This window comes from Onychomys torridus, chromosome 3 (genome assembly GCF_903995425.1).
Source record: "Onychomys torridus chromosome 3, mOncTor1.1, whole genome shotgun sequence".
In the NCBI taxonomy this organism is placed as follows: domain Eukaryota; kingdom Metazoa; phylum Chordata; class Mammalia; order Rodentia; family Cricetidae; genus Onychomys; species Onychomys torridus.
The window spans coordinates 160,535,843-160,559,750 of NC_050445.1; the positions used below are offsets into that span (position 1 = coordinate 160,535,843).

The 23,908-nt window shown below is 41.3% G+C and overlaps 1 protein-coding gene across 4 annotated transcripts in view; it reads right to left on the reverse strand.

The window, feature by feature from the left end:
* Positions 1–23,908, reverse strand: part of Dennd5b (DENN domain containing 5B) — a 141,354-nt gene that overhangs the window by 100,234 nt on the left and 17,212 nt on the right. For 2 of the 4 annotated variants that reach the window (XM_036180537.1, XM_036180540.1), the window contains exon 2: positions 2,840–2,905. The exons of 1 other annotated variant lie outside the window; for it this stretch is intronic. In XM_036180537.1, coding sequence (XP_036036430.1) covers positions 2,840–2,905 — 66 coding nt within the window. The remainder of the gene's footprint in view (positions 1–2,839; positions 2,906–23,908) is intronic. One more of the 4 variants, XM_036180538.1, reaches the window with a different exon arrangement.

Below are 23,908 nucleotides of genomic sequence, written 5' to 3' on the forward strand. Positions count from 1 at the left end.
TTCTTTTATTTTCTTTGGTCTTTTTGAGACTATTATCAGCTCTGGCTGTCCCGGAACTCACTTGGATTCACTTGTCCATGCCTTCTGAGTGCTGCAATTAAAGATCCCGACGCGTATACTTTTTAGTTCTAATTAAGTACAAACTACAGTTATAGAAAGACAGAAATGTAATTCACCAGTACTTGCACAATTAAAAGAATCGCAAAGCAATCGGACTTAGAGGTGGCACTGACATCTTGCTAGACTTGACTCAGTTTCCACTTGGGGTAAAAATATGAAACAGTAAGTTACTAAAACAGCCTTGAGTTGTGTAAGTTAAAAAAAAATCACGTTAGGGAAATGTTACATACTACTATCTTGTTGGGAACTAGGAATGAATAAAGCACACAATTTAAATGTATTTGCTGAAAACAAACTATAGCTTCTAATTGAAGTCCTTAAGAAATGGTCATTTTTCTTTGGACTTTCCTGACTTATTTAGCCAAGTACCATGGTTCTGTATCTTTCTAGAATGTAATTCCGTATTCTAGGAGTTGAGGGCTTCTCCTTTCAGGAGAGAAACTATAAAAGGTACCCCAAAACTAGGTGTGGTTTTCCATGTCTATAATTCCAGCAGTTGAGAGGCAGAGGCATGAAGATCACTGTGAGTTCTAGTCCAGCTTGGACTACACAGTGAATTCCAGGCCAGCCTGGACTACAGAGTGAGTTCTTTCTCAATAAAAAAACAGACAAATAAGTAAATGCTTTCTTTATCAATTTTTATACTTTGCTCCTAGTTTTCTAATGATCAAAAGTTGAGGAGATAAACGTTAACCTGTCCGTGAGTCAATGTGACTGAGGAACACAGGATTCGAGATTCAAAATTGCTGACTTCTGGATAAATGATGTTCTTAAGCTGATAATAGATGTTTGTGTGAACACTAAGGTATTTCATATTTTCTTGGTTTAAAAAAGACTAGATTTCACTTCACTTTAGGTCTATAAATAAATAAATAGACAAGAAAAAGGTCCTATGGTTCTAGAAATATACACTACTAAGCTGAGCACGCTAGTGTACACTTTTAGTCCCCAAGCACTTGGAAGGCAGAGGCAGGTGGATCTTTGTTAGTTCAAGGCCAGCCTGGTCTACAGAATGAGCTCCAGGACAGCCAGGGATAGAGACCTTGTCGCAAAAAACAAACAAACAAAAAAAAAAAAACAAAAAAACAACCCATTACTGATTTAGCTGCTGTCACAGCAAAAAGTCTATCATCAGACAATGCAAAGCTATAGAAACCCTCTCTTTTGCCCACAAACCAAGACCTAGAAATGCCTATTTTTATCCACAATTATAAGTAAAATGTAAAATACAACAGGAACAGAAACAGAAACAGAACATAACCCAGGCTATAACTATTTGTAATACTACTTACCTTTTAATGAATTCCTGCCTGTGCATGGTTAAAATAGTAACATCTTCATTCAGATACCAAGTTATAAATGGGACAGAAGACACAAATAAGAGAAGTCATAACAGTTTTTTTTGTTTGTTTGTTGTTTGTTTTGGTTTTTCAAGATAGGGTTTCTCTGTGCAATAGCCCTGGCTCTCATAGAGCAGGATGACCTCAAACTCAGAGATCCACCTGCCTCTGCCTCCCAAGTGTTGGGATTAAAGGAGTGTGCCACCACACTTCGCCAACAGTGTTATTTTTAATATAACCGTTCTGTTGCCTGTGGAACCATCAACACTCTCAAGGCACAACTAATTTATCACCATAAAGAGTTTCACAAAACCACATACAAAACACATAAACAGTAACATATATCCTCTATGATGATGACAACCACCATCTCCTCCTCCTCCTCCTCCTCCTCCTCCACCTCCTCCTGCACCACCACCACCACCACCACCACCACCACCACCACCACCACCACCACCACGTGCACCATTATTAAGATCTCTACCACTACCTCAGTAACACCTCCACCACTCTTTATCACCACCACAGCTACTAGCACCACCAGCACTAGTTTCTCTTATTCTGTTAAAAGGAAAAAGAAGAAGGAGGAGGAGGAGGAGGAGGAGAAAAAGAAGAAAAAGAGCAACCAGAAAGATCACGGCTGTATGTATAGCTGTCTTGGCAAATACTATTTTGAAAGAAATTAGGGAAAGAATCTGATATCACTGGTAAAGATTCAGAAAAGAGTAAATGTAGTTATTCTATTCTTACTAACATCAGTGGGAGAAAAAAGAAAAAAGAGTTCTAGAATTACCTTAGGGAGCTGGGAGAATAACCTACTCTTTTCATTTTGAAGGCATATTTATATGCCACTAACTTAGAATTTATAAGCAGTAAAAATGATTGGGTTTGAGATTTTTAGATTCACATAAAATAGAAATCTACATAAACCCCTTAAATTAAAATTCACATTTTAAATATGGTCCTGAAACAAATAAAGACTAGAAATTTCTTCAAGTATTTATATACTTGTAAGGGCCCTATGTTAAACTGTTACCAATGTCAAAAGATAGCTATAATGTTAATATCTTTACTAAAACTACATACAGGCCTAATTTCAAGTAATATTGCCAAGTAACCCACTGATTCAAGTTTTAATTAAGTGTCTCCTCCTAAGGAGACAGAAAACACATGCCAAGACAGCTTAGACTAGTAAATATGTTTTTTTCAAGGTTTGAAACAAAGTAAGGTCTTTATAAAAATTAAGATGCAGATGGGAGAACAAAATACAAATATCACCTATAATTTTGCCTAAGCAAATTTAAGAAGCATTCACAGTGGGACGTGGGGTGAATTAGAGTTACGATTTCTAGTACCCATTCATTTTTAAACGATTTTACCTGAAGTCGTACCTGCAGTCTCTTGGCTCTTGCCATGACGATCTGCTTCTAGCCATTGGGACAAAACTACATAATGTAACAGAAACAAAAATCTTTATGAACAAAGCAAAAACAAACAAAAAACAAAAGTGATATTGAAGAATGGAAAATGAGAATAAAAAAATTAAACAAAAGCAATAAATTTGAAACATTCAGGTCAAACACACAGCTTAACATCAGTGACATGTAGCTTACAAGCAAAGAACATAAGTAATTTTAACATAATAAATACTAATTAGACATCTGTAACACTTATCTGTATCAGGGGAAAAGCACATACATCTTAAGACTAATTTCAAGAGAAATATCAAGACAAAGGTAACAAAGTATGATAAAACTAAGTGACTTGTAAGAATTGTATCCTCACCAATTAGAACAGGTGTCGTCCAAAAAAATAGTATCCCAAAATGCTAACAAGGATGCTGAGTGACAAGAACTCTCAATCACTGCCAGTGTGAAAGACAGTTTAATGCTTCTTTATAAGATCAAACATGCTCTTGACATACAATTCCATAAATCTAGTCTCATGAGTAAAACATCATATTTCAAGAGGGTTCATATCTGGTAAGTACTCTCCAAAACTATCAAAGAAACCAGAAACAACAAAGCCTGAGAAACTATCATAGCCAAGATGAGCTTAAAGAAATGTGACAATTAAATGCAAAATAGAACAATGATCCTCTAAGAGAAAAAGAACATTAGGCAAAAACTAAGAAAATCCAAATAGGGTTTCCATCCCTCAACTCAACCTTGTTTGTAGGAGTTAGAAGCCTGGGTCTTCAAGTGTGGCTTGAATGAAATTTCCAGAAACTAAAGACAGAGTTCTACTCCATTAAATGTCCATCTTACACTTTATGTCAGACCCAGACCTGAGTAAGAGGCACATACAAGAAGAGTATCTAAAATGGCATCTGAGTTTTTAAGTACTATTCAAATATCATTTTTACTAGAATTATTAGCAAGTACATCTTTTATATGACTTTTAATTAAGCCTTTAAAGACTATATATTATCTTCCCAATCCAAAATGACTTAAACATCACTTGAATAAAGTATTGAGTCAACCTTTCAATCCCATGAGATTCATTATTAGATACACTGTTAATAACTTTACTGCATCATAATTGACTAATACAGCCTGCTTCTCTCTACCTCATTCTTCTTTCCCTTTCTCCTGCTCATGCTATGCCAATTTAACCTCATCTTGGTAAACAAAATATGATCTTCATGTGACACACTCTAGATTCAACAACTGTAGCTGGACCATGTGCAAACCAATAATTATTCTTTATCCTGGCAAGGAGCCTTGCTCTACAATTGTTTGGGGACTAATCAGCATTAAACCTGTGTCAGAAAAGTTGCTGAAAGCAGCCTTAGAGCAAGGCTCAGTAACAGGGCTGTTAGGGAAATTGATTAAGACAAGGCTGGCTAAAATCTATGTGAAGAGTTTTGTTCATGACACTTCTCTGGAAATAACTTGGAAGGAGATAGTAGGAGAAAATAGATACACCAAATGTATTGTACTTCTTTCTGAATATAGGGGACATCTGAATACGGGATGTGTTACTAACTTCAGAAGGTAGCAAATGGGAAAGAAATATTAATAAATCTACATGCATAGCTACCAAGCTGTTGGAGAAAATTATTTTAAGGTGTGTTACTTTTGTTTATGTTGCATTTGTTTAGCTCTGTGAAGCTGTGTTACTGTGCCTCGCTAAAACACCTGATGATCTAATAAAAAGCTGAATGGCCAATAGCAAGGCAGGAGAAAGGATAGGCAGGGCTGACAGGCCAAGAGAATATATAGAGGGAGAAATCTGGGAGGAGAGATCAGGTAGCCAGAGAATGAGGAGGACTCCAGGGCCCAGTCACTCAGCTACACCACAAGCCACAGAGTAAGAGTAAGATTTACAGAAGTAAGAGAACAGGAAAAGCCCAGAAGCAAAAGGTAGATAGGTAAGTTAAGGAAAGCTGGCTAGAAACAAGTCAAGCTAAGGCCAGGTATTCATATTTAAAAATAAACCTCCATGTGTGATTTATGTGGGAGCTGGGTGGTGAGCTCCCAAAGAGCAAAAACAAATAACAACACCAAGCTACTGTCTGAAGTTAAAAACACTGCATGGCCTTTCCTGGTCATCCTTCCAGTTCAACAGTACAGCTTATCTATAGGATGACCCTGAAGGACCAGAAACAGAAGACATACTTAGTAAGATCCAGAGTAGATATAAACACCAGCAACTCTGTCTACAAAGTTTGTTAAAGAATGCACGCAAGGCATTACACCTAGGAGGCTGAGGCCGGTCTGGGATCCATGGCAAGACCCTATCTCAAAAAACAAACAAAAAAGACCCCAAACCCTCTGTTAAAGACAAAATTCCTCAAAATTAAATGATCAAATATTTGGTGAGTTGGTTTTTTTTCCTTACTCTCATGCTGAGTTCAGCCTATACCTTCCAGTATATCATAATCACTTTATGATAAATTTTGAATGAGAATAAAATATTCAATCTTTCAACGCTATTACCTTAATATATGTCATTAATAAATTCTAGGCCATCTAAAATACAACCAGATGTAGGAACTCCCTGTTGACTTTTTTTTATATGTTTGCTCACATAATTTCCCACTAAATGACTGGAAAGTTAGTAACTGTCACAGATGTGCATGTACAAATTGAGGTTTGTTTTTTAAAAAAAGAGCTTTGTTGAGATATAACTCATATCTTAATATTTACCCTTTTAAAATATACAATTTAGTGACTTTAGTATTTTCTCTTTTTTTGAAGTTTTAGTAATTTTGTTTTGTTTTGTTTTTTTGTTTTTTGAGACAGGGTTTCTCTGTGTAGCTTTGTGCCTTTCCTAGAACTCACTCTGTAACCCAGGCTGGCCTCGAACTCACAGAGATCCATCTGTCTCTGCCTCCTGAGTGCTGGGATTAAAGGCATGCGCCACCACCTCCTGGTTAGTAATTTTTTTTTTTATTTATGTGCATTGGTGTTTTGTCTGTGTGGGAGTGTCAGATCTCCTTGAACTGGAGTTATAGACAGTTGTGAGCTGCCATGTAGGTACTGGGAATTGAACTCAGGTCCTCTGGAAGAACAGCCAGTGTTCTCAACCACTGAACCATCTCTCCAGCCCTGATCTTTAGTACTTTTACTGAGTTACAACCACAACTTAATTTTGGAAACATTTTTTATCACCCCTAAAAAGAAACATTATATCCATACAAATATCCCTATTTCCTAGATGATTTTCCTATCTGATTTGGCCATTTTCAACTAGAATATGGAAAAATTAGTGTTTAAACAATATGTGAAAAGACTCAAAACATTTTTTGGGAGTGGCAGTGAGATGGCTCAGTCTCTTGCTGCCAAACCTGAAGACGTGGATTCTACCCCCAGAAGAGAACAGACTCGCACAAGCTGTCCTCGGATTTCCACTTACACACCATGGCCTGCAGCCCTTGTCACACATAAATAAAGCATAAAAACAAGGAAGTAGCCAGTGGGGGTGGCGCAGGTGCACACCTTTGATCCCAGTACTTGGGAAGCAGAAACAGGTGGATTTCTGTGAGTTTGAGGACAGCCTGATCTACAGAGCTAGTTACAGGACAACCAAGACTAACTATACAGGGTAACTAAAACAAAATAAAACAAAATTATGTTTTTCAAATAAACTTCTTTTCTGTCCAATCTTATTCACATACTGACTTGGGAACCTACTGTAGAAATAATTTATTTTTAAAAGATTTAGTATCCAATTTCATGCAAATATTCTGTGCTGTGTGTGCATGCAAATTGTATACAGATGTGTACATGTGGAGGTCAAATGGCACCTCATGCTTTTTTTCCCTCTATTAATCTCTATCTTTTTTAGGTGTGAATATTTTATTCAAGTTTTATTTTACATGATGTTGATTACAGCACTTGAAGAAGATATAATTCCACACAAAATGGAAACTCTAAAATGTACCTATTAAACTATTAAAAAATGAGAGTGGTGAGAATACCACAGAAGTCCAGTTTATCGCCAGTGTTATCACCACATGATTACAATCACAAAAACTCTGCCTAGCTCCTGGCTAGAGACTCAGAAAGCTATTTCATACTCTGGTGTCGTGAAATAACAACAAACCTACAAAACAACAACAAGAATTAAGTACTGAATTATTGGCTTTATCACAACCCCGAACGACACAACACAAAAGAAGTAGCTCCCACACCTGTAGGCTACCTTCAGTGTAAACAGGTAAATGTGACTAGGGTGGGATCAAGGCATGAAAAGCTATTTTTTTTTTTCAGATGTATCTGTCTACATCATCAAGCCACAAGTTTTCAGCAGTTCAGAGGTAGGAAACCAAGAAGTCTGCAAACTCAATACAGATTTACAAAGTACCAAACCATTACCAGTTTCCACCTGCAGTTATTCCTTGATCATCAGGGCCAAGTTTCCCTCAAGTTTACAATTGAAAGGGTTTTTGAGTTTCTTCTGTACCTTAAAGCCGAATCTTTTTAAATTTATTCATTTTATTTTGTGTGAGTGTTTTGCCTGCATACATGTATGTGTACCACATGCATATGCATCACATGGTGCCCACAGAAGTCAGAAGAGGGTATTTAATCTACCTAGAACTAGAGGTAAGATTGTTGTGAACCACCAGGCAGGTGCTGGAAGTTTAATTCAGGTCTTTTGCAAGAGCAACAAGTGCTCCTAACTGCTGAGTCACTTTTAATATAGAGGTTTAACATGATATTCAGAAATATCTTTTTGCTTGTTTGTTTGATACAAGGTCTCATGTAGCACAGGCTGGCCTTAAAATTCCTATGTAGCTGGGGATGACCTTAAACTTCTGATCCTTCATCGCCACCTTCCAAATGCTGGGATTAGAGGGGTACATCATAACATCTGGTGTGATATTTAGCAATCCTTACATCCCAGACATACAATATTAAAAAATAATTAAGTTCTGGAGTATCTCTATTTCTTCCTTGTACTTGTGGATCAGATATAAGCTCTCAGCTACTGTTCCAGTGCCATGCCTTCCTATCCAATGCCAAGCTCCCTGCCATGATGGCCATGGACCACAAGCCATGTTTTCTTTTATAAGTTACTTTCTTAGGTATTTTGTCAGAGCAATGAAACAAGTAACTAATATACCATCCTATTCTATCAGTCAGTGAATTTACTCCATTCTCTGTTTATAAGAAAAGAGAAGGGTATCTATGATTAAAAGAACAAAACAAAACAACAACAACAAAAACAAAAAAAAATCATCAAGTCTTCATAGTAAGGGGTAAGAGAAGACTTCTGAGGCTAAGCTACACTTGGGCATTTGTGAATTGAGGAGGCCCTCTCAATCTATCCTCTGAAGATACTTTTAATTAAATCTTATTAAAGGAGGCAGAAGCAGGAAGATCAGGAGTTTTTGTCTTTGGCTACAAAGCAGGTTCAAGGCCAGTCAGTGCCACCTGGGACAATTTCTTAAAATACCATACAGGGCCAGTGAGATGGTTCAGTGGGTAAAGACACTTGCATTGCAGGCCTCATGTCCTGGGTTCCATTCCCAGAACCTACACAAAAGTGGAAGGAGAGAAGTGACTCCCAAAGCTGTCCTCTGACCTCCACAAGTGCACCATGGCATGCACAAATGTGCCCCACCCACTCTGTAATAATAATATTTTTTTAATTCTGAAGGTAACTATATCAACAAATAATTTGAATAAATGACTGCACAGTATTCATTCATGTCTGACATTCCAGTTTTATACGAAGTGCACAGCCACTCTCACTGACAGCCTCCTACAGCGGATGGTGTCAGTTTGATACTTGCCTTTAGGTTCTAATTATATTCTAAACCAATCAGGCTGGAGTTGTTCACTATGGCCAGGCAGCAAGTGTCAGCACTGATCTGACACTTGGCTCTATTGTGAGGTGTTACTGTTTCTTGCTCTCCAAGGGAGACTGATGACACTATCCAACTTCTTGTTCATTTCTGTGTAAATGGAGACACCAAACTTTGTCCAGAAGTTCATATTAATGTGAGGCTAGAATTTTTCTGTCTTGTAGCCAATTGCAAAGTTGTTCTGGATCACCTGAGACTTTACACTCCTAAAACTCATCTAGCAGCCTTCACAGCCCAGCACCAGAGGGCCCCCACGGAGGCTTGCTGATGCCAGAGTCCACACTGTAGCTCAAGGTGACGCCTTCCTTCCTGTACCCTGTCTTGTTTTAAGCATTTTTTCCCCACTGTTAGGTGAAAAGGATAAATCAGTTATTTTCAGTCCAGAGGTAGACTGGTCTTCCTTAGTGATCTCAATGCCCTATATTGTTTTCTCTGTAAACATCAGGCTGTACTAATCTACCTGTACTTGGTTTCCAGACTATTGTTCACTTTGGTGATCTCAGTGTGGCTAAGCCTGAGCTGGCAAACCTCAATCTACTCTGATTTTCTTTTTAAAAACTGTGTGTGTGTATAATGTGCTTAAGAGATAGCTCAGCAGATAAGAGCATGAGCTGCTCTTCCAGAGGACCCAGGTTCAATTCCCAGCACCACATGGAGCTCACAACTGTCTGTAACCCCAGTTCCAGGGGATCTGTGCTCCCTTCTGGCCTCTGTAGGCATCAGGCACATAAATGATGCACACACACACACACATTAACATTTAATTAATTAATATTTTAGAATATAAAACTTGCAAATGGCAGAACTAGAATCTGATCTCAGGCACTGTCATCTCCAGGACCCACATTTACAACTATTATGCTAAACTGTTTATTTTAAATGGCTTCAGTTTAGAAGGTAAGAAGATAGAGGGCTGAAGAGATGGCACAGTGGTTAAGATCCTGTATTACTTTTCCAGAGGATCTGAGTTTGGCTCAGAACTAACTGTAACTTCAGCTCCAGAGGATCTGACACCCATTTCTGGCCTCTGTGGACACTTGCACCCATGTAAATACTCCCAGAGACACATAAATAAAAAATATCTTGAAATTAATTAGAAGTAAATTAATGCACCTGGACTTTCTTATTGCCCAGAAGTCTAAGTGACAAATATAAGTAGCTAATCATCCATAGATTAAAAAGTATGTATATTTTAAACCACAGAGTTACTCATTGAGGGCCAGGTTTATTATTATTTATATATTCTTTTCTTATAGTGCTAGGGATCACCTTGTATATACAAGGCAAAGTGAAAAGGAGTGTTATTTAATCAGAAGAGATTCATTTAGAGATGTTTAAGTATTTTACATACCCTAAAGCATAATAAACTATGGTGATTACTTTGATCATTGTTTCCCATTCTCAAAAACTATGTTATTCACTTTGCTCCACGGCTTAGTTTGCCAAAAGAAATGAGACATCCAAACGTTTCCTTAAGTGTCTACTTTTTTATCGATTGTATCCAAAGCAACATGGAAACAAAACAAGGTCAGCCTACTGCAAATCCACAGCAGTCTCCAGAAGATGAGAACACGTAAGAATCTAATGGAAACAAGGCAGGGACTGTGGGAGCCCATTAATATTTCAGAAGAATAATGAAAAAGTATGCCAGACAGGTTCACTTGCAGCTGATCAGCAACTAAATTTCTGACCAAAGCCAAATGCTTTCCTTTCATAATTTATCAAGCATTTTCCGGTCCCCTGCCCCCACTACTACTATCCTATTCTTATTTCTCTTTTTCATTTTTAAAGACCAATACTACCATCACTTTCCTTTCCAGTAAGATCATCATAAACTAAAAAACAAGAAAACCCACGCCTAATTGCTCTTTAAAACATGAGAACCCAGATGTCTTCACAAAAGCAGAAGTGGACAAAAGAAGTGCTAAGAAGGCCTAGTTAGGTTAAGGGGGACCCAGGGATCTCCCTGGGAGGGAAAAGAAATAGATTTTGCAGGTGGACTGGTTTGATTTTCAGGACTGAACTCCATACTTTATTCATGCTAAGCACAAGTTTATATCTGCAGCATATATTTGAGAGTGCTAAGTTTTGGAATAATCTGACAAGGTAATAGTAAACTAAGAAAAGAAAGCAACCCTATTGACATCCTAAGATTTCTAAATTTAAAAAAAAAAATGGAATAGTCCACTTTCATTAACTGGTTGATTTCTCAAAATCTACATGTTAACCTAACTTTAGAAACATTAAAAGCAGGGCTGGGGGCTATAGCAGGTGGTAGAGCAACTGCCTAGCATTGCAGAAATCCTCAGGCCCACTCGCCAGTACTGCATAAAACTAAGGATCCTTGACTGCACACAGTTCAAGGCCAGCCTGGGCTCTGTGAGACTCACTTTTAAAAAAGTTCCAACATTCTGTCCAGGTGAATCCCTCTGCTTCTAGAAGCAAGGGTGCCAGGCTATGCTGTTGCCTCGTGCTTCAGTCTACATGCTACTGGTTCTGTCCTGCCACAAGCTCTAGCATCAAGACCTGGGACCCAGAAGCAAGCTGTTGCCAGCACCAGCAGCAAGGCAGCACCACCCCAGTGCACCTCTCTGGCCCAGTCTGCTGATGGCCAGGCCCTGGTGACCACACAGACAAGCTGGTGAAAATGTGGAGATGACTACTGTCACCTACTAAAAGTTTATGACAGATTTTAGAAATAAAAACTGTCTTTCTTGGGAAAAAAAAAAAAAGCTCAAAGCTAGGAAGATACACTTAAAATTAATAATATGTCACAGTATACAAAAATACCCATGGCAATATAAACAATAAACAAGAATGTAAGTACTTCTGAAGGAAATAAGTAAATGGCTAGAGACAGATATGAGATTTGTTTTGCTTTGTTTTATTGAAACAGAGTCCCTGCTGGGTAGCCCCTGCTGAGTCTGCAGTTATTGAGTAGCACATGCTAGCCTAGAACTCAAAATCCTCCTGCCTTAATCTTCTGAGTGCTGCAATTATGGGCATACCCCATCATGCCTGGGCTGCCAATTACAACAGCCAGAGTTCAATCTCTCACATGTATGGTGGAAGCAAAGGATTGATTCCAGAAAGCTATCCTTTGACCTCAACACTTTAACACAAGCACACTGCATAACCCCCCCCCCCACCCACACACACACACACAAGTTGTCAGTAAAGTGGTCACAACCTTAGGAACTTTCTTTTGGATGTCTACACAAGAGTTCAAAGAACACTTTAAATCCCATGAAAGAACCTGAGGTATACTCCCATCAACTATGATACTGAAAATATGGCTAACTTTTTATGAGCAATTATATTCTACTGAACTCCATACTAAGTATTTAATTACCAACCAACAGTAAGTATTTAATCAAATTTTTCCACACAGATAACTAGACATTCTTCTAGAGTAGTTCTAGATGGTCTAGGCATTAGAAATGTCAGTGCAAGCATCTGACACCATTTGAACTGGTTATAGATGGGTATGTTATATAAACTCAGTATTAAAGATCATATGGTTCCCTGACTTACGGACACAGAACACAAATGAATTCCAAACAAACTATTTTAAGGTCTGCCATAAAAACATCTATACACTCTAACTATAAACTAAAGTTTGCAAAAACAAAGTTAAAACAAAACAAATTATTTACTAATTAATAATTAACACTTTTTTTTTTTTTTTGTATGTGGAGTTGAGGATCGAACCCAGGGCCTTGCGTTTGCTAGGCAAGTGCTCTACCACTGAGCTAAATCCCCAACCCCATAATTAACACATTTTTAACTCAAAAATAAGTCTCAGCCGGACAGTGGTGGTGCACACCTGTAATCCCAGCACTCAGGAGGCAGAGGCAGGAGGATCTCTGTGAGTTCGAGGCCAGCCTGGTCTACAGAGCTAGTCCAGGACAGACTCCAAAGCTACAGAGAAACCCTGTCTCAAAAAACAACAACAAAATAAATAAGTCTCAGCTTGTACTAAGTAGTTTCCATAATCTCAAGTGTGGTGTCTTTACACTTCACCCTCAAAGCAGACTTAAATGAGTATACATACACACACACACACACACACACACACACACACACACACACATATATAGTCTTTGTTTCTTTAATAAGAAAGAAGTAAGGAAAAGGGGAGGAGGAAAGAAAAATTTTAAAGGTGTGACAACAAGGAGAAAAAATACCAAAAAACATCTGGGTCTGAACTTTAAAAACAAATTTTTGGGCTGGAGAGATGGCTCAGTGGTTAAGAGCACCAACTGCTCTTCCAGAGGTCCTGAGTTCAATTCCCACAACCACATGGTGGCTCACAACTACTTGTAATGAGATCTGGCGCCCTCTTCTGGCCTGCAGGGACACATGCAGGCAGAATACTGCATAAATAATAAATAAATAAATCTTTAAAATCAAATTTTCACCAGGACTGGTGGTGCTTGTCTATAATCTGAGTGATAGGGAAGCAGAGGAGAGCAGGTTTCTGCGAGTTCAAGGTCAGACTGGTCCACATCGAACTTCAGGCCAGCCAAGGATACACAGTGAGACTCTGTCTAAAAAACCAACCAACAAACAAAAGGTTTTCAATTAAAATAACATTCTAGGATCTGGAGAGATGACTCACTGGATGCTTTTGTAGAAGACCCACGTTTGGTTCTCATCACCCACTGTAACCCCAGTTCCAGGGACCCAGTACCCTTCTCTAGCCTCCCTGAGCACCAGACACAACACACATGGTACATATACATACACGCAGGCAAAACCACATATACACATAAAATAAATAAAATCTTTAAAAAATCAAATTCTAGGTCTACCACTTGCTTTACACACACACACACACACACACACACACACACACACACACTTATATATAGCTAACCAATACTATTAAGACAAATGTGGAGAAAATGATTCTAATTCTCACTGTTATAAAGGAAGAAAAAAATAGTAAAAGAGGAAAAAATTAAAGGGTTATCTATTACTACTATCATTACTATCACAAAACCAAAATTGACTTCAATATGTACCATCTGAAACTTACTTCCTGTGTTCCTTCCTTATACAAACCATGTCTATATTGGCCAAACCCAAAATCTGTCATGTGGAGTTACTCTCAGGGGAAAAAATGCAAATATTACCTCTCTAAATAGAAACTAACCACTCTGTGTCCGTTCCTTCTCTCTCTCTCTCTCTCTCTCTCTCTCTCTCTCTCTCTCTCTCTCTCTCTCTCTCTCTCGTATCTCACATAAGCACATAAGCAGTCTGGTTTCAAAATCATTATGTGGTAGAGGTGGCCTTGACCTTCTTATCTCAAACCATCCAAGGGCTGAGACATTCATGTCCAGCTCCCCCTCTTTTTTTTTTTTTTGTTTGTTTGTTTTGTTTTTGTTTTTTGTTTTTTGTTTTTGAGCTGAGGATCGAACCCCAGGCCTTGCGCCAAGCGCTCTACCACTGAGCTAAAATCCCCAACCCTTCCCCCTCGTTTTTAATGTATTTTTTTCTTCTAGGGGTTTTGCTTCATTTTCTCAAGATAAATAAGTAAACCTAAAAATCCTAGTAGGCACTACTCTACTAATGCAAATCATATTCAGAACCAGGTGTGATGGTGCACACATACTAAATCCTAGCACTCTGTAGGCAGAGGCAGGCAAATCTCTATGAGTCTACATAATGAGTTCCAGGCTAATCAGGGCTACAAAGTGAGATCCTGCCTTCAAAAAATTCCTCCAGAGCTGGAGAGATGGCTCAGTGGTTGTGAGCACTGGCTGCTCTTCCAGAGGACCCAGGCTGGAGTCCCATCACACATATGGCAGGTCACAGTCATCTCTAATTCCAGTTCCAGGGATCAGGTATGCAAGTGGTACATACATGCAGACATACATGCAGGCAAAATACCCATACACATTCAATAGGCAAAACAATGTTTAAAAATTCCATTAATTTTTAGTAAGCTGACAGGTTTACTGAAAACAATAAACATCCACATTTGCCTAAATTTACTATGACAAATGAACCTTTTTAAAACCTCAATAATAATTTTGAGCGTCTTTAAATTTCTAGGCTAGCATACAGAATTGTGAGGTTTTTGTTTTGTTTTGCTTTTTTCCATCTGAAACTCATACTGTGTTTTAATAGGAAAGTCATTCACAGAAGGGATCAAAAATCAGAACTTCCTTATAGCAACATGGTCTGAGAATTTCAAAAGCACCAATAGTCATGCCCCCCATCCCCCCCAAAAGGAAAAACCACCAATACATTGTCTCTGTTCTTATTCCTGCTTCATGTAAAGAGAAACTGCAGACATTCTCTTTATTCTAGAGTCAGTGCCCAGCACCGATCATAAAATGTTTCTATAACCCTGTCTTTAGAGTTAGGGAGGGAGCTATGAGATCTGCTGTAGTTGCCGGATAATCCAGCCTCCCCAAACATTATCTAAAGCAACCTGTAAGGAAGGAGACAGCCAAGCATTCCTCAGAAGTTTCTTATAACATCTAAACACATTATGATTTTGCTATGTGACAACAAATAAATCTCCCCACTTCCTATAAGACAGAGATCAAAAGTTTATCTTCTCACTTAATTGACTCTTCTGCTTATTAAGCTTTTCTGTCTTCACATTTATCATTAGTGTTTTCCTTTCTCCGTTCCAGTATAGAAAAAGAACTAAACAGTAGATTATTTTAGTGTTAAATTCCTGAGATTCAAAGTTATTCTTTCTTTTCCCACTGTATTTTAATTACTGATGGTATGGAAGAATTCTGAAAAGAAAGAAAATGTGTTTCAAGTACCAAGATTTTGATTTTTCTCAGAGTAAACAACCGAGAGAACTCCATTTTACTTATCCACTTACTCTCTGAATCAACAACTATATACTGAGATCTTTACAAATGTTACATGCCAAATTAAATGGTAATAATTTGGATAAAATATTTTACTGATGCAACTAGAAATTATTTAATTAAATGAGTTATGCCAGTTTGAAAAAGACAGGTGTGGTAGGACCGCCTTTAACTCCTACACTCCAGAGAGAACAGCAGGACCTGTGAGTCCCAGGTCTTCCTGGTCTATATAGCAAGTTCCAGAACACCCAGGGCTACATAGACCATATCTCAAAAATCAAAACCAAACCAAACCAAAACAACACCCCCCCCCCAAAAAAAAAGAAAATAGAAGTAAATTGTCTAAGGGACAAAAGCGTTAACAGTAGGAACAGGATAAAAAGGGGGCAGGGAGAGGGATATGAACAGGATATAATATATACAGGTATAAAATCTTTTAAAATAACTAAAAAAAATCTTACAAGTTTCCTGATTAATGCTCAGCTCATTTAACAATAACTGATCATTCTGGCTTCTAGTTAAAAAGCGGAAATGAGGAGTTCTATTTTTATTTTACAGTCTGTCTCTGGGGAGTAACAGGTGGTAGTTATTTTCCTTAAGCATTCTTGTATACACTGCAGTTTCAAATTTGAGTGTATTATTACTGTTACATGTGAAAATCCACAATTCTTTAAAAATAAAAAAGCATTGCCCTTTGTTATTTCAAACCAATTATTTTATTTATCTTTACTCTTGGTAGAATAAGAAAGTTCCATGAGAGCCAAAGTCTAACAGCTTCATTTTGTAAATATTTCAGATGGTATTTAAAACAGACACTCCTCAGGAAGTCCTATTAAAATTACTGAAACATACTGGGTATGGTGGCACACTCTTGGAATCCCAGCACTTGAGAGGCAAGAACATCAGGAATTCAAAGTCATCTCCTTAGCTACTTAATGAGTTTTGAGGTCAGCACAGGCTATAAGAGACACTCTTTAACAACAACCAAAACCACTGAAAGAAGTAATAAGCAAAGAACTGAAACAAATAAATGTTCAGTTTTCTAAATAAACCTGAGATAGGATGCAAAATAACAAAACAGAATCTTCAAACTCTTAATTACATTTATTAACTTGAGGAGGGATATCAATGCCTTTGTGAGGTCAGAGGACAACTTTTAGGACTCAGTTCCATCCTCTCCTATCATGTAGGTCTTGGGACTGAACTCAGGTCATTAGGCCTGGAAGCACAGGCTTTACCTGCTAAGTTGAAACTCTTTTGTTACTATTATTGTTGTTGCTGTGTTTATGTGATGATGCACCTGGGGAGGTCAGAGGACAACTATGGAGTTGGTTCTCATCTTTCATCTTTATGTGGGCCCAGAGGGTGGAAGTCAGGTCATCAGGCATCAGCCCAAAATTCTTATATTTGTCACTAATTTTACCCTTTCTCCAAAAAGCAACTTATTAATAACAAATAACTAATACTCTATTACTAACAAGTTCATCTCCTCTTCTCTTCCTTTATTTTCAACAACTGTTAAAGTACAACTTGCTTATTATAAAAGATGAAAGCAGTGATTTTCTTTAACCATAAGCAATTGCTAGTCATGCATGATCCCTTTCAATCCATGCTAACTTCCCATACCCAAAGGGACCACTATGGGAATAAGCTGTGCAGAGTTTCTTCTGAGTGTCGTGTCCCAGAAAGCTCTAATTTTTAGCTTCTGCCTAAATAAGGAATTTTATTTTATGAAACTTTCCAAGAACATTTTATTCAATAAAGGGAGAGGGCGCATACTAAATCATACACAAACAAAACAAATTAAGGTTACTATTAGAAATATTATTCATTAAGGAAGAAAACTTTTTAAAGAAAAATTGTTTATAAAACTCATATCCACACTTAAATCTAAGTTGTTTCTTCAATTCTCAAAACAGCTTTTCAAGGATGTCTAAAGCTTTATGTTGTGCACAGAAACCCGAGCAGACTGGAGAAAAGCTCAGAGGCCCATAATCTCATCTCAAACCAGCAGGGTTAAAAGGCAAAGGTCAGGGAACAGAGTGCAGAGTAGTTCCCATACTTGAGAGTAGACTACCTCATTATTTTAGAGGCATTAAAGGCTATTCAGTTGGATTTACAAAAGCAATACAATCATTTACACTTTAAGTCTCAAGGCAGTTTTAATATTAAGACTTTATTATTAAGAGCAAGGAAATTAAAATTACATTTCATCTATACTTGAATAATCTCTCAAACATACACTAGTGCTTTAATTCCTCAAAGACTTTCAGGAAAAAGCTGTCATCTGATCTTTTCTATAGAGTTCCATAAGGTACAAAAATAAATACTTAATGTGCATACACGTCAACAGACATGTCATTTCAAGGCCTCCATTCCCCGTTGATTCAACAAGGTGTGTCTATTTAATGGCCTTATGTCCATGTGGTGGTATTGTGTTTGATTCAACAAGGTGTGTCTATTTAATGGCCTTATGTCCATGTGGTGGAATTGTGTTCCCCGAAGTACTGCGCACCCTAATAAACTTATCTGGGGTCAGAGAACAGAACAGCCACAATATTAAACATAGAGGACAGGCAGTGGTAGCACACACCTTTAATCCTAGCATTCCAGAGGCAGAAATCCATCTGTTCAAGGATACAGCCAAGCAAGGTGACTCAACGCCTTTAATCCCAGGGAGTGATGGTAGAAAGCAGAAAGGTATACAAGGCGTGAAAACCAGGAACTAGAAGCTTTTGGCTGGTTAAGCTTTTAGGCTTTTGAGCAACAGTTCAGCTGGATGAGGACTCAGAGACTTCCAGTCTGAAGAAACAGGATCAGTTGAGGAACTGGTGAGATGAGGTAGCTGTGGCTTGTTCTGCTTCTCTGATCATCCAGCATTCACCCCAATAACTGGCCTCAGGTTCAATTTATTTATTATTTATTTATTTATTTATTTAGGTTTTTCAAGACAGGGTTTCTCTGTGTAGCTTTTCGCCTTTCCTGGAACTCACTCTGTAGCCCAGGCTGGCCTTGAACTCACAGAGATCTGCCTGTCTCTGCCTCCTGAGTGCTGGGATTAAAGGTGCATGCCACCACTGCCCGGCAGGTTTGATTTTATTAATAAGGCATTTTAAGATTCATGTTACATGTCCACATTCAGAAAATGCCAAATTTTTACTCCTGCTTGAATGAGATTTAATTTCAAGAGCAAACATAATCTTGTTAATTTTCAGTAAACAAGCTGAGCAACTGTACAAGAAATTGTGTAGTCTCTTGACTCAGTCTGTACAACTGACTCTGCCTCTTTTAGCAAGCAATTACATCTTTTGTTACTCTAGGGTTATAGACCTCTGACATTTAAACTTTTAAGTCATAACACTATCAGAAGTCACGTAACAGAATGTAAGGAGGGATCATAAAAAATGGGTAAACACTAAAAGGATTATGAACAGGAACAACTAAAAATTAATTAAAAATCAAATGCATAAGAAATCTAAGTGTTATTGGCTCTATTGCACACAATTTCACTGCAGCCCTGGTTTGAACACAATAAGTACATTTTTGCAATGCACAAGATGTCTTGCCACCAGACAACCAATGAACACTGTCTCAAACAACTTCACTCATAGTCAAGACTACTATCAATATGAATTATAATGGTTTTCCTGTGCATATGAAGTATTCTGCTCTTATAGAAACATAATGGATCTGGGCCTGGTGGTACAAACCTGTAATTCAGCTACTTGGGAGGCTGGGCAGGAGGATTACAAATTCAAGCAAGGCCTTGTTGGGTTACCAAGTGAGTTCCAGCCCAGTCTTGCCAACTTATGAGACCCTGTCTCAAAACTAAAAATTGAAAGACCCCCCGGCACCCCTATAGTAATGCTATGTTTGCAAGGCTTATAAGGGAACAAAAGACAGTTCCAGGAAATAGAATGGCCCCACCGCAGCCCAGATAGCCGATAGATAGGCAGGATGTCAGGGGCAGACTGCCTGGCGTCAGTGCGGGAGGGCCAGAGCAGCTGGAATTCTAGATAGGGGTTGAGCCAACACACATATCTGGTTACCAAGGGAAAAACCCACAAACCGCCCTGAGCCTGAGTTCACGCCCCATTTGATTTATGCTCATATATTCGCGCCTCACTTTGACAGAGCTTTGTCCAATTAGAACCCTTTGACTATTCGCGCCTCACTTTGAATTGTCCAATCAGAGCTTTGTCCAATTAGAACCCTTTGACTATTCGCGCCTCACTTGAATTGTCCAATCAGAGCTTTGTAACCATTCGCGCCTTGTTTAAATTATCCAATCAGAACCCTTTGACTAATGCTTTCCCGCGCTTCTTGCTATAAAACCCATCTTACCAACCCAGAGGCGCGCAAGTTTTCCGAGAGACTTGGTTGCCCCAGGTACCTGTGTTTAAATAAACCTCGTGCTGTTGCATCTGATCCGTGGTCGCTGCGTGCTCCTTGAGCCGGGGGTCTCTCCTGAGGGGAGACCTCTCCGGGGGTCTTTCATTTGGCGAGCCAGCCAGGAGGCAGAGACCCTCTACTCACGGACCACCAACCCACCATCAGGAGGTAAGCCGGCCGGCCTCGGTATTTATGTTTAAGCTCGAGCCGTCCTGTGTCCGTTTTGTCTCTGTGCTGCCTGTTTCTATGTTTGAGCTCTGTTCCTGCGCAGCGTCCGGAGGGACCAGGAAAGGAGGCGGGCAAGGTCTGCCGTGAGGCCGGGCCGCCTGATTGTAGTGCCGGGAGAGGAGGCAGGCAGACTTGCCGTGAGGCCGGGCCGCCTGAGTCCCGCACTAGGGTATCTCCCCTAGTGTTCTGTATCGGGGTGAGGCTGAAGGGGCTGACGAGCCCGGACTTCGCTCACCAACCCTGGAAGACGTTCCATGGGAGTCTGAAGTCCCCTTTGGGGCACGGTTTTTCGGGGCCTCCCAGGTATCCGAGGGATACGTGGTGTTGGCAGGGGACGGGGGGCGCAAACCCTCCCAATCCCCGACTGAGTTCTTGCTTTCGGTTTTGCGCCGAAGCCGCGCAGCGCGATTTGTTGTAACGTCTGTTGTTTGTCTGTTTCTTGTTTGCTGCCTAATTCTTCTTTATCTAGACACCAGAATGGGACAAACCGTCGCTACGCCCCTGAGCCTCACTCTCGACCGCTGGTCGGACGTAAAAGGCCGTGGCAACAATGAAGGAGTCATCATCAAAAAGAATAAATGGACCACTCTCTGCGAGGCCGAATGGGTTATGATGGGTGTCGGCTGGCCCCGAGAGGGCTCCTTTAACCTCTCTTTGATTTCACAGATTGAAGGGAAGATTTTTGCTCCCAAACCCCATAGGCACCCGGACCAGGTCCCCTACATAGCCATCTGGAGATCCCTGGTAGAAAACCCATTTCCATGGGTCAAGCCCTTCCTCCTAGGTCCCTCTACAACCCCTTTGGCTTCTCCCCCGCCCTCCGCACCTCCTGCGATTTCTTCCTCCTCTTTATACCCTATACTTCCCCGCAAAGAGGCTCTCAAGCCTTCCGTCCTCCCCTCCGACCTAGACTCTCCCCTCATTGACCTCCTAACAGCTGAGCCGCCGCCTTATCGCGCGGCACCGGCCGCGCCAGCCGCGGGACCGGAAACAGGGATGACGGCCATCGGAGGGGCAGCAGCCCCTGAGAAGATGGCAACTGGCGGGGACACAGGGGGGACCCCGGCTCCCTCACCCATCGCCGGTCGCCTTCGGGCCCGCCGGGATGACACCCCCCTGGAATCCAAGGCCTTTCCCCTCAGAGAAGGGCCCGGCCGCCATCTCCAGTACTGGCCATTCTCGGCCTCTGATCTCTATAACTGGAAACAATTTAACCCCCCGTTTTCCAAAGATCCCGTGGCATTAACCAACTTGATTGAGTCTATCCTAGTGACCCATCGGCCAACCTGGGATGACTGCCAACAGCTTTTGCAGACCCTCCTGACTGTGGAGGAGAAGCAGCGGGTGTTCCTGGAAGCACGGAAGCTGGTCCCCGGCGAAGATGGGAGACCTACCCAGCTCCCCAATCTCATTGACATAGCCTTTCCCCTCACGCGCCCGAATTGGGATTATACCACCGATGAAGGTAGGGGACACCTACGTCTCTATCGCCAGTTGCTTTTAGCGGGTCTCCGTGCCGCTGCTAGGCAGCCCACTAATTTGGCCCAGGTAAGAAGCACTATCCAGGGAAGGGAGGAGACGCCTGCCGCATTCTTAGAAAGGCTAAAAGAGGCTTATAGAATGTACACCCCCTATGATCCAGAGGACCCAGGGCAGGCGCCAGGAGTTATCCTGTCATTTATCTACCAGTCGAGCCCAGATATCAGGACTAAGTTACAGAGGTTAGAAGGACTGTCGACACTGAATCTTTCGTATCTGCTGAAGGAGGCAGAGAAAGTATTTAACAAGAGGGAAACCCCGGAGGAAAGGGAGGAGAGGATGTGGCAGAAGCAGGATGAGAGGGACAAGAGACGACACAAGGAGATCAAGACACTGGCCGCCGTAGTGTTGCAGGGTCAGGACAGAGAGGGAGTTAGGATGGGAGAACGAAGGCGACCCCCCTTGGAAAAGGACCAGTGTGCATACTGCAAGGGAAAAGGACATTGGGCTCGGGAATGCCCACAGAGACCACAGGGACCCCGACGACCCAGACCCAAGGCTGTGGACCTCCTTAATCTGGAAGACTAGGGGGGTCCAGGCCAGGAGCCCCCCCCGAGCCTCGGATAACCCTCAAGATCGGGGGGCAACCCATAACCTTCCTAGTTGATACGGGGGCCCAACATTCGGTCCTGACCCATACTGGGGGCCCCCTCAGTGACCGTTCCGCCTTGGTCCAGGGGGCCACCGGTAGTAGGAGATACCGGTGGACGACTGAAAGAAAAGTCCAGTTGGCGTCGGGGCAAGTAACCCATTCTTTCCTACATATACCCGACTGCCCTCACCCGTTGCTGGGCCGGGACTTACTGACCAAATTAAAAGCACAGATTTACTTTGATGAAAGAGGACCCACGGTCACGGGGCCTGGGGGAACCCCTTTACAAGTCCTCGCCCTAAATCTGGAAGAAGAATACCGCCTTTTCGAGCCTGAGCCCCCTGAAGAACCACCGGGTGAGATGCAGGACTGGCTAGACAGGTTTCCACAGGTATGGGCAGAAACAGGAGGCTTGGAGCTTGCGCACGACCAGCCGCCCCTCGTCATTTCATTGAAGGCCTCCGCAGCCCCAATCTCAATCAGACAGTACCCCATGTCTCGGGAAGCGCAGGAGGGGATTAAACCCCACATCCGGCGGCTAATAGACCAGGGAGTGCTCAAACCCTGCCGATCTCCCTGGAATACTCCCCTCTTACCCGTCAAGAAACCAGGCACGGGGGAATTCAGACCGGTCCAGGACTTAAGGGAGGTCAATAAGCGGGTAGAAGACATACACCCCACAGTACCTAACCCCTACAACCTCCTCAGCACCCTCCCACCGACCCATACTTGGTATACGGTGCTGGATCTAAAAGATGCTTTCTTTTGCTTGAGACTGCATCCTCAGAGCCAGCTACTGTTTGCTTTTGAATGGAGGGACCCAGAAATCGGGCTTTCAGGACAGCTGACCTGGACCCGGCTCCCTCAAGGGTTCAAGAATAGCCCAACACTCTTTGATGAGGCCCTCCATGCAGATCTAGCCGGATTCCGGGTAGAGCACCCAACCTTGACTCTGCTCCAGTACGTAGATGACCTCCTCTTGGCCGCCAGGAGCCGGACCGAATGCTTGGAAGGAACTCAGGCTCTGCTGACCAGGCTTGGGGAGAAGGGCTACAGGGCCTCAGTCAAAAAGGCCCAGATATGCCAAAACAAAGTTATCTATTTGGGCTACACCCTGGAGGGAGGGCGAAGATGGCTGACCGAGGCCAGAAAAGAGGCAATTGTCTCAATCCCCCCTCCCAAGGGCCCTCAGCAAGTCCGAGAATTTTTGGGCACGGCCAGCTACTGCCGCCTCTGGATTCCTGGGTTTGCTGAACTGGCTGCCCCCCTGTATCCTCTCACTAAGCCGGGAATTATGTTCCGATGGGAGGAAGAACATCAACAGGCCTTCCAACAAATTAAGAGAGCATTGCTCGAGTCACCAGCCCTGGGCCTACCAGATCTAACTAAGCCCTTCGAACTATTCGTGGATGAGAACTCAGGTTTTGCCAAAGGGGTATTAGTGCAAAAACTGGGGCCCTGGAGGAGGTAGCCACTGGATGGCCCCCTTGCTTACGCATGGTGGCCGCTATTGCAGTCCTGCTCAAGGATGCGGGTAAAC